The sequence below is a fragment of the Diplotaxodon limnothrissa genome, linkage group LG6 (genome assembly GCF_057381915.1).
Source record: "Diplotaxodon limnothrissa isolate DT_005_m linkage group LG6, D_limnothrissa_male_GT1.1, whole genome shotgun sequence".
NCBI classification, from domain to species: Eukaryota; Metazoa; Chordata; class Actinopteri; order Cichliformes; family Cichlidae; genus Diplotaxodon; species Diplotaxodon limnothrissa.
The window spans coordinates 8,924,747-8,936,983 of record NC_140601.1 but is presented as its reverse complement, the minus strand read 5'-3'; the positions used below and the strand labels follow the sequence as shown (position 1 = coordinate 8,936,983).

The following is a 12,237-nucleotide window of genomic DNA, read 5'->3' as shown; positions in this document are numbered from 1 at the left end:
AGATACAACTGACTGAGCCACGATTCACTCTTTACCATGTCTTGCTCATTTTGTTTTCTTTCCACTTGATGTTTGGTCTCAGTGTGTAATGCTGACTACCCCTGTGAAGGAATGAGCCGCCATGCTACCTTTGAAAACTTTGGAATGGCCTTCCTTACGCTCTTCCAGGTTTCAACTGGCGACAACTGGAATGGCATCATGAAGGTACTTTTGTTCTTCATCCTCATTTCATCATTTTGGGCTGGGTTATCTAATGGACCTAAATGATTGTTTTTCACTCCGCTTTACCTCAACTTGTCTCCAGTGGCAGTGTTGGACAGATTTTTTTAGATGAGACACCGTTTGAGCATTTCTAATTCTATTCTAATAACACATACATGCTTACGTTGAACTGGTTGGCTGATCGTATATAAGCTACTCCAACCTCAGCAGAGAAAGAGGATGAGAAGCTGAATTATAATTGAAGGTCTTTAGTTCAAATTTGTGGACTAGACCGTATTTAGGTTGGGGAAATGAGTGCGTAATGAGCGTGTCCTTTAGCAAAGATGATCCTGAAGATGTAAATGTGCACTCAGAGTCTACAGAGGATGAATGAAGATTCAAATTCACATTCACAAAAAGTGACTATTTCATCTGCCTCTTCAATTTCATCTATCACTTCAATCTTACTCTCCAATCACACCCAAGTACCCCGAGTACCTGGAGCTCTTAAAATTTTATAACAGCTCATATCCAGCTGTTAATCAGTGCTGATTAGGCTCTCTAAAAAGTGACTGTGGCTGAAAAGCAGATTTCTGGAAGTGTGAAAGTTTGACAGTGTGTCATGTTAAAACTAAAGAGTATTAATTGATTGATTGGTAAATGATGGAAATGAAACTGGGCAATATGGTCACATTTTCTAAGCCCAACTCTGATTTAAAATAATTATTTCTAGCAAATATTTTGTGTGTTTACTACATATAAAATCTTCCTTATTTGACTGATCTTTTCCTCTTCCCCTTTTCTTTTCCCTACTTTCCTGCTATTCAGCTTTATCTGCCGAATCCTCACTATTTTTCCATTTTATCCACTCACTCTTTCACTGCTCCTTTACTGCCTTTTCATGTGTTTGACACTTCATTCCTGTCTCCTTCCTCAATCCTTTAAAACTCTCTCAATACCCTTTTATCCATTAGGACACCCTGAGAGAGTGCCCGCCTGATCGTCCAGGAACCGACTACGGCTGTCATGCCGGACTGCAGTTCATCTCCCCGATGTATTTCGTGTCATTCGTGCTCACAGCTCAGTTCGTACTGATAAACGTGGTGGTTGCCGTGCTGATGAAACATCTGGACGATTCCAACAAGGAGGCACAGGAGGATGCCGAGATGGATGCAGAGATTGAATTGGAGTTGGCCCAGGGAGGCCTGTGCTGCATGATGGGAGGCATCGGAGCTATCGCTGGGGCCACCGTTGCCACTGCGAGCGGGGCGGGCGTAGGTGGCGGAGTGTCTGGCGCAATTACAGCGGGAACAGTCGGAGGCCCAAGTAGCGGATTGATGGCACCACTTCGAGATGGAGGAGGAGGGAGCGCTACTCATGAGGGACACACTCACCCTCGATGTCGCCTCTACTCCCCTGCACAGGTGAGTGGACTTTCAAATATTGAAGAGAGTAATTACTGCTGAACAGAGAGCTCTTGGGTTGGGTTCTGCATGCTGGCTATGTCAAAATCACACTCATCTTTTAGAAAAACAAAATAGTTTTGTAAACCTGTTTATACCTTTTCTTACGCAAATCATGGCAGTGGAAAAAATAATTATAAATACTCATTTGTTGAAACCAAAGGTCAGCAACCTGTGGCTTCCAAGCCGCTAAAAAGCTGCATGTGGCTTGGAAGCCATGGGTTAGGCTTAGGGTTAACTGTAAGTCAGTTACATATATGTATATGTATTTATTCAGCCTCTACCAGTTACAGCCGTCACAAAATGATATTGAAACCTGTGGTTGTAAGGATTTGACAGACACCGTTAGTCTGCACAACTCTTGACTGCAAAGTCCGTCGAGCACGATGCGTCATCAGCCGCCAAATAGCTCATTCAACAACTCAACAGGATTGCCTATCTGAGTTACAGTGTAGAGCCAGTTTGCATAGTCACGGCCTAAGACGTGTTTACTTCTGTCCCTTAAGGTAACATATACTACTCCTTTGCCCAGAGCAAGGGAGAGAAAAAAACACTAGTTTCTGCTATTGTAATAAACCAGTAATGCAATCGGAGTAATTATCATTAAGTGGCATTTTCAGGGTTTGCTTTTTGATTGCTTTCTCTGCTTTTCATGGTAAATGGTAAATGTCCTGTATTTTATAGCGCTTTACTTAGTCCCTATGGACCCCAAAGCGCTTTACATTCAGTTATCCACCCATTGTATTGTAGCCACATTGTACATTGTAGCCACAGCTGCCCTGGGGTGCACTGACAGAGGCCAGGCTGCCGGACACTGGCGCCACCGGGCCCTCTGACCACCACCATAACTAAATTTTCAGAACTAAAGAAAGCTATTTGCACATGACTGGTTGGGCTTCTAACCCATGTCCTTGCCAACATATACTAGTGTTAGCAGTTCTTCAATTAAAAAGGTCTTTCAGCTGCTCCTTAGCGGTTAATGGACTGGCTCATATATCTACTCTCCTTAAGCACTCAAAGCAATTCATACAACATACCTCCTTCACACAAGCAGTTTTTTATGCTTTAGTGCTTGCTGTCTAACATTCACAGACATTCACTCTGCAATGAATGAATCAGGGAGTAACTTGGGGTTCAGTATCTCGCCCAAGGATATTTGGCATGCAGACTGCAGCGGCCAATAATCGAATCACCAACCTTTCGATTAGTAGATGACCTGCTCTAGCTGAGGGGTCACAACTGGGCATCACCACAGCACTTGTTTGACTTTTTCACCAAATGTCCCTTAGTGTCCCCTCCCAGACTCAAAGCAGGGATCTTTCACATGTTAAGCCAGCGGTCCCCAACCTTTTTTGCGCCACGGACCGGTTTATGCCCGACAATATTTAAGGTCTTTAAGGTTGTAAATAAATACAACAAAATAAAACTAGTACCGGTACTGAAAAAAAGAGGATTTATTCATAGCACACGTGAAAAGACCCAGGAAAACCGAGTTAACGATAAAAACGATAACAAAATAACGCTGAAAACCGATAAAAACCCTGAAAATTATACATTTCACACCTGAGCCTCAACTCTCGCGGCCCGGTACCAAACGACTCACGGACCGGTACCAGTCCGAGGCCCGGGGGTTGGGGACCGCTGTGTTAGGCAACTGAAGCCACTTCATCGATTAATGAAGGATAAAGGTTATCAAATCACAAAATACTCATCAGAGTATAAATTAAGTTAACACTCAATCATCTGAGTAATATGCAATGTCACTCAAACCTCAAGTTTGAAAAGCATGAGCCATTGGAAAGCCCTTTTACCTCTTTTGGTGAAATGAAAGTGACAACAAGTGAGCTGGAGAAGCAACAACAAGACAAGCCCCAAAAGGGGAGTGGTTAGGCAGGTGGTGGCCACAGACCACTTTTCTCTCCTCCTTCCTCACTGACTTCTATTTCTAGTTTTTCTTTATTATCACTGTTGGTCACATGAGACCTGCAGCCCATTCAACATGCACCTATTGCACATCTGCACACGCCTGTGAAATGAATTCACATTTTGCTCCCTAATGAGAGAGACCGATAACTGACTTTGTAGACGTTTTTAAACAGCGTAGTTGAAAATACCCTTTTACATTGTTCAGTTTTTTTTTATTAGCTGATCACTTATTGCTTCATAAAACATGAGAAAAGTAGAAAAGAACATCCCATTTTTGTAGAAACTGCTGTAGATCTTCTGTCACACAGTCAAAAACACCCACATTATTTGATTTTCTTTAAAATACAGAGAAGAGGCAAATTTTACTCTTAATTTTTATCTAATTTCTTCATTCAGAGAGAACAGTCCTCAGCCATCCCAACAACAGACTGTTCTCTCTGTTGAGGTCAGGAAAGCGATTCCGCTCCCTGAAGACCAACACAGAGAGACTGAGGAGGAGCTTCTTCCCGCAGGCGATACGGTCTCTCAATCACACCACCACATAGTACTGACCCACACATATGGTTTTTACACACACGCTGGACATTCTGGACATTTGTTTACACTAGTGGCCACTGCACAACTACACTGTGTGGTCATCTAATCGAATCACTTTATCACAAGTCACTTAAATAAATCACTTTAAGCATATTTGCACTGCACAAGACACTTACACATGTGGATTGCACAACCCTGGATATTATATTTCTTCATACCATTTAGTACTTGTACAGCTGCTGTTATTGTTCTATATTTCTTCATATATTCTTATATATTTCTATATTGTGTATTGTGTATTTTGTTGTACAGTTATTTTATTTTTAACTTTAATTTTTATATTTTATTCCTTCCTAGCTAAATTTACCCTTCATTTTGATTTTCATATTTGTTTCCTATCCTATTCATAGTCTTCTTTTCTTAGGTCACGAGCAGTTGTCTAAGCATTTCACTGCACATCGTACTGTGTATGACTGTGTACGTGACAAATACAATTTGAATTTGAATTTCATTCATAAAGTGATAGTTGCAGCTCAAACTTGAGCCTGGCTCATATTAAAAGTACTCAAACAGGCTGTGAATATATGATGAACTGTACACGATTAGCATGTTTATTCTGGTTATTTCAAGACTTCATTAATTTAATCTACAGTGGCAGTTGGTACCGCAAGCATCCGTCAGGCTCAGTGGGACTGCACAGCAGCTGGAGTTGTTTTTATTCATGAAACACCGCTGCCCTACTTGTGTGCATACAAGGTGTTAGAGGTGACTTTTACACCCACACATAAAGATATATTACAGTTTTTCTCAAATGTTAAAACACAAAAGCCAATCCTGTAACCCAAATGACCAGTAGTCTAAACACATTTACTAAATGTAGCCACCATATTCCAGTACCATAAACACATGTCACATGAAGACACAATTCACAAAACACAACCCTCTGTACTCATAAATCTAAACACATTTTTCCTTGCTAAAACACATGTTGCAAAACAACTCTGCTCATATTCTCAAATGAAAGCCCATGTGATGCAAAATGCTTGCCACAGTCACCAATCTTTGAACACAGGGAACACACCTGGCGTCATTCACTACACACAATGACTCAAAATTGAAGACACTTGTTGCTAATGCTGTACCCACATGTAAAAGCAAGTTCAGAGTGCACAGTATGCTGAAGATTCCAAACAAACACAATGGATGAAGGCAGAGTCAGGGGAAGAGGAATTTGATGCAGAGGAGGGAGAAGAGCTGGCCCTGGAAGAAGAGGAGCAGGCCAATGAGGAAGAGGAGAAGGCCAACATGGGAGAGGAGAAGGTCCAGGAGGGAGAGCAAGACAACCTCGCACCATCATTACGGACGAGATGCGAGCAACAGCTCAGCGACATGATGCCGCACAGTGATTGTGGTGTGTGTGTGGTGTGAATAACGTAAATAAAAAAACTTCACACCCTGTTCATGTTTTCAAGATTACTGTTGTGTGCAATAGATTCTGTTTTTGCATTGAGTTGTGTTACAGTAGTGTACGTACATGCAGGATTTTCTATAGATTTATACTACTCATATGAAACTCACAAATCTAAATGCCTAATCCTCTGCAGAGATCTACGACGATCCGTTACTGTATAGTTTCTAAAATATGCATTGGCAGTTATGAAACAAAGAACCTTCTCAAAAATTGAGCATTGTGTTTTCAATTGTTTTGCTGTAGTGTGTAATGCTGTGTATAGTGTTTACAGTTTTGACAGCTTCGAGCTGCTCTCTTGGTGTGGGAGTTTGAGTTTTGCAGTGGGAAGGTGTGGTTGTGTTTATGTAGCTTTAGAGAAGGGTGTTGTGTTTGGACATTGGGGGACCTGGTGGTAACGTTTGTGACATGTGTTTTAGCATTTGAGAAAAACTGTAAAGCACATAAATCACAAGACTGAGACGTATACCGAGAACTGCCGCGCACATGTGTAAAAATATTAAATGGCCACCATCTTTACCAAAAAACACCAGCAGTGGGGGGAAAAGGATGCCAGTCAGTAGACGCCACATTTCTAATCCCACTGGAACTGTTGCACCTGCAGACGAGAACAGGTATTTTTAGACGTGTGCCTGCTGGAGCAGAAAGAAAGACACATGTAAATAAGCAAAGGTGGCAACAAACAAAGAGGGAGGGAAACAAACAAAGGAAAAATAGAACAACTATGTGGAAAAACTGAGACGGGCTGGGGAGGGAGAAGGAGCACTAGCAGTTTGGGAAAGTGAGGGAGTGAGCAGAGAAGCAGAGGTGGGACCAAGTCATTGTCTTGCAAGTCTCAAGTAAGTCTCAAGTCTTTATCCTCAAGTCTCAAGTCAAGTCTCAAGTAATGTCAGGCAAGTCAGAGTCGAGTCTCAAGTCACTGGTGTAAAAGTCCGAGTCAAGTCACAAGTCTGAAACTTTGAATTTCAAGTCCTTTCGAGTCTTTAAAAAAAAAAAACGAAAAAATAATGTTGCAGTTATGCTAAATGTAAATATTAGACCATGTAATTTTAAAATCTGTGTTTTTCTCAACACATGACAAAATAGTGAACTTAGAAAATATACACAAATTGTGAAATTGCACCTCTTTAAAATGCAGCTCAATTAAACCTAGCTCCAAGAATAATTTTCACTGACAGTTCTGAGATACGCTGCATGTTATTCTTGGATGCGGTTGTAGGACCAGCTTTAAAATCGCATGACAAAAATATCATACACATTAAAAAAAACTGTATCACCAACGTAGCCTGGACAACATTTGCTAGTTAGATGAAGTCAGCTATCTCATCTTAGCATATTTATTTCAATTCAATTCAATTCAATCTTTTTTTTTTTTTTTATAAATTTTATTTTCAGTCACAGCAGCATGTTAACAACAAAACATTGAACATACAGTAGTTTGCTGTTCAGTATTTACAATACCCCAAAAGATAACAGAAATAGAGAAGGAAAAAACAAACAAACAAACCAAAGAAACCCCTACAAAACAACAAAAAACAAACAAACAACAACAAACAAATAGAAAAATAAAATGTATAAGGGACATTCAGCGTACAGTTAGCTATGATAGCGATATAGAGATATGGTATCTGGTCATGATAAGGTGGTCATTTTAAATGTTTCCATGTACATCAAGAATGGCTGCCATGCCCTAAGAAATTTGGTGGTTGAACCTGCCAGTGTATATCTCATCTTTTCTAAATGTAAAAACCTCATGAGCTCCGCAAGCCACTGTTCATGTGTGGGAGGAGCTTCCTGCTTCCATCTTAAAAGTATAAGGCGCCTTGCGATAAGTGAAGCAAAGGCAATAGAATTCGAATAGCATTTTGGCAAAGTGATGTCTTGAGGTATCACCCCAAAGATAGCCGTTAGAGCAGAAGGCTCATATTTAACGTTATACATCTCTGACAGAGTGTTAAATATAGACACCCAATAGGTATGAAGATTGGGGCATGTCCAAAAGGTATGAAGGAGCGAACCTGTTTCTGCTTTACATCTGTTACACAGAGGGTCAGCTCCTGGATAGAACTTGGCTAACTTTTCCTTGGAGATATGTAATCGGTGTAGGACCTTAAATTGAAGGAGCCCATGCCTGGCACATATCGAAGAAGAGTGTACCCTCTGGAGAAAAGATTGCCAGAGCTCATCTGTTATAGTCATCCCAAGGTCTTTCTCCCACTGTGCTTTAAGGATGAAGAGAGAAGGAGATTGAAGATCTAATAGTATAGCATAGATTTCTTTAATCGCCCCTCTCTTATGAACGTTTATATTAATAATTTTATCCAAAGAAGTTTCCTCAGGTAGTTCCGGAAATGAAGGAAATCGACTCTTTACAAAGTGACGAATTTGTAAATAGCGGAAAAAATGTTGCCGAGGAACATTAAACTGCTTCAGGAGCTGCGTGAATGAGGCAAAAATCCCATCTACAAAAAGGTCTTTGATATTTCTAAGGCCATTACTTTCCCATATTTTAAAGGCAGAGTCCATCATGGAGGGTGGGAACATATGGTTTGAGCAGATAGGTGCTTTAATTGACATTAAGTGTAACCCCAACCTTTTCCTACATTGCACCCAGATTCTGAGCGAGTCATACAACAAAGGGTTACGTTTATAGGTGTATAGTTCTAATGGGAGAGCTGAACTCAACAAAGCTGATAGGCAAATTTTGCCACAATTGGATGACTCAATTTGGAGCCAAGCTGGAGTCTCTGTAGTAACATTACTCATCCAGTACAGCATATTACGAATATTTGCTGCACAATAATAAGACTGAAAGTTTGGCAAGGCTAATCCACCCATTGGCCTAGTCCTCTGCATGAAATCTTTACGAATTCGTGGACTTTTGCCATTCCAAATAAATGCAGAGATATGCTTATTCAGTGTTATAAAATACTTATTGGGTAAGTAGCATGGGATACATTGAAATAAGTAAAGGAACTTGGGAAGTATGTTCATTTTGATAGAATTGACGCGGCCAATTAATGACAGTGGTAAATTGTTCCACCTCTGAAGATCTGTCTCAGTATTTTTAAGCAGCGGGACAAAGTTTCTTTCATAAAGATCTTTGTATGAGTGGGTAACCTTAACCCCCAGATAGGTCACATACCCTGATTTAACGCTAAATTGAAAACCTGAAAATGAAATCTTTCTGGCTATAGAGTTGACACAGAGAAGTTCACTTTTATGCAGATTTAACTTGTAACCTGAAATATTACCAAAACATTCAAAAATGGCAAGAGCACGGGGAAGAGAGCATAAAGGCTCTGACATATACAGCAGGAGGTCGTCAGCATATAAGGATATTTTGTGCTCCTGGTCACCTCTGAAGATGCCCTTAATGCAACTGTCAGCTCGCAGTTTAATCGCCAGTGGTTCAATTGATAATGCAAAAAGAAGAGGGGATAAGGGACAACCTTGTCTCGTACCACGGAGAAGTGGGAAATAAGAAGAGAATAACGAATTTGTTCTAACACGTGCCATAGGTGAGGAGTAAAGTAACTGAATCCATGAAATGAAATTAGGGCCAAATCCAAATTTATGCAGAGTATAAAACAGATAATCCCACTCCACCCGGTCAAATGCCTTCTCAGCATCGAGTAATAAGGCAATTTCAGGGGTTGTAGTTGACTTGGTGTGTAATATGTTCAAAAACCTGCGCAGGTTGAAAAAACCATGCCTACCCTTCACGAAACCTGTCTGATCTGGAGAAATTAACAATGGTAGATGTTGCTCTAGCCTGAGAGCAAGTGTTTTTTGTTTTTGTTTTTTTTTACAACTTTATTTATAGTTTTCCAACAAAACAGTCCAGAATTTCTTACAAAAGTTGCGAACCCTACCCCCCACCCCCATCCAGGTGGCATCCCCACAACCAGGAAGCACAATACACACAACACAAAAAAAAAAAAAAAAAAAGGGGAGAAACACTCAAACCAATCTGTGACAGTCATTATAGCACCAACAGCCGGACCCCGGCACATGAGAGAAGAAACAAAGAAGAAAAAGGGAATAAAGAAATCCCAACAGTCAAAGTACGGGCATTGAGGAGACTATGGACAGCAGTCCGAGAAGAGAGCAAGAGCATAAATTACCAACAAGTAAAGAACAATAAATCAGGCAAAAGACAGACTCTTGACATGAGTTATGAACCGTGACCAGGTTTTGTCATATTTACTCTCCAAGCCGCGCACGGTATACCTAATTTTTTCCAGAGCTAATCCCAACATCACCTCTCTAATCCAATGGACGTAGGAAGGAGGGTTCGACGCCTTCCAGCTCAGCAGTATCAGACGGCGGGCATGCAACGAGGCAAAGGCTATTGCGTTTTTGTGGAGGGGAGAGAGTCTCAGCTCTTCCCGAGGTACACCGAAGATAGCTATCAAAGAGTCAGGCCGCAGTGTTTCACCCGATATAGCTGACAGTGATTGAAAAATTGATGTCCAGAAACCATACAGGGAGGGACATGACCAAAACATGTGCCCCAAAGAAACAGGAGAGTAATCACATCTAGGACAATTCGGTGCAACATCAGGGTACAGTTTAGACAGTCTGTCATTAGAATAGTGGAGCCTGTGGACGACCTTAAATTGAATCAGGCCATGTCTAATACAGAGAGAAGACGTATGTATACGCTGTATGGCTTTCTTCCAGATGTCTTCTGATATGAGTTCTCCAACCTCCCCTTCCCACGCCGCCTTAGGTTTGTCCCATGTATGAGGGCAGCTTTCAAGAATCAATGCATAAATCTTCGATATTGCTCTTTTAGTGGGCTGACTCACATTAAGAACTAGATACAGTAGGTCCTTAGAGGGCAGAGACGGGTACCCTGGGAGAAATTTAGAGGCAAAACTCCGAGCCTGAAGGTATCTGAAGTAGTGAGACTTTGGTAAGTTATGGTCTTCACACAAATATTTAAATGAGACAAAGCCATCCTCAGTGAAGAGATCTTGAAAGAAAACCAGACCGTTTCTGTGCCAGACTGCAAATGAATGATCTATTTGAGATGGTGTAAAAAGATGGTTGAACATTATCGGAGAAAAGCTACAAGTATTTGTCAAGTTAAAATGTTTCCTGAATTGACCCCAGATCTTAATTGAATTTTGAACCACCAAATTGGAGTTCAGCCCAGATGCTTTGACATTCAGTGGGAGAGGGGCAGTTAAGATCGAAATCGGAGAGATTGGGAGTGTAGCTCTCAGTTCCATATCTGCCCAGACTGGACCCTCCCCATCCGCAAACATGGTTATCCAATATGTCAGCTTGACAATGTTAGCAGCCCAATAATAGAATAAGAAATTAGGTAAGCCCAAACCACCATCAGCTTTAGCTCTCTCCAGGCTTGCTCTCCTTATGCGTGCAGGTTTTTTGTTCCATATGAACAAAGAGACAAAGCGATCCAGCTGGGCAAAATAGGATTTGGGGAGAAAGATGGGGATCATTTGGAATAGATAAAGAAACCTGGGCATTACAGTCATCTTCACCACATTTATCCGTCCTGCCAGCGAAAGTGGAAGTTTTGACCACCTACCCAGATCAGATTTAGTACTGTCCAGAATAGACCTGTACTGGAAAATAGTCTTAATCGAGCCAGCTATTTCCAGTCCCAAATATGTGAATTTGTCATTTTCAATTTTAAAAGGCAAATCGTCATAAGTGGTCTGTTTTGCCAGATTGTTCAATGGAAACAGTAAAGATTTTGATAAATTAACCTTATACCCCGATATGTTGCTGAACTCCCGCAGCCAGCGGAAAAGGTGGGGCATACTCCCAATTGGGTCTGATATCTGCAAAAGGAGATCATCAGCATAAAGCAGAGTTTTATGAGTTACCTCACCCCTGGATATACCTTTAATCCTCTCATCAGATCTGATAGCAATTGCCAGCGGTTCGATCGCAATGTCAAACAGGAAGGGTGACAGGCAACAGCCCTGCCTCGTCCCCCTGTAGAGCGAAAAATATTCCGAAATCAGACCATTTGTCCTGACTGCAGCCATAGGCGTTGAATATAGAACTTTAATCCATCTACAAAAAGTAGGTCCCATGCCGAATTTCTCCAGAACTGTGAAAAGGTAGGACCATTCGATTCTATCAAACGCCTTTTCAGCGTCAAGGCTCAGAATAACTTCCAGTTGTATTGTCGAATGGGGGGAGAATACCACATTAAACAGTCGTCTCACATTAAAAAATGACTGCCGTCCGGGAATGAAGCCCGTTTGGTCCTCATTAATAATGGTGGAAATAATAGGGTCCAACCGTAGTGCAAGAGTTTTGGTTAAAATCTTATAGTCACAGCACAAAAGACTTATTGGCCTGTATGAGCTACACTGTACAGGATCTTTATCTTTCTTTCTGAGAGCAAGTGTTTTTGACAGTATTTTTAAATCTACATTTAAGAGTGATATAGGACGATATGATGAACACTCTAATGGATCTTTATAATTCAATTCAATCTTAATTGGCAGACTTCATGTCCATAAAAACAAGACAAAAAAAACAAAAAAAAAAACACACACACACACAACACTCCCCCCCCCCAACACAAGGTATACACCATTAAATATATATATGTATATAAATAAGTATCTAAAACATTTGTAAAAACATAAA

The 12,237-nt window shown here is 40.9% G+C and overlaps 1 protein-coding gene across 2 annotated transcripts in view; it reads left to right on the top strand.

Moving 5' to 3' along the window:
* Window positions 1-12,237, top strand: part of LOC146630072 (voltage-dependent T-type calcium channel subunit alpha-1I-like) — a 222,776-nt gene that overhangs the window by 184,471 nt on the left and 26,068 nt on the right. For both annotated transcript variants that reach the window (XM_085356770.1, XM_085356771.1), the window contains 2 exons: window positions 83-204; window positions 1,176-1,625. In XM_085356770.1, coding sequence (XP_085212896.1) covers window positions 83-204; window positions 1,176-1,625 — 572 coding nt within the window. The remainder of the gene's footprint in view (window positions 1-82; window positions 205-1,175; window positions 1,626-12,237) is intronic.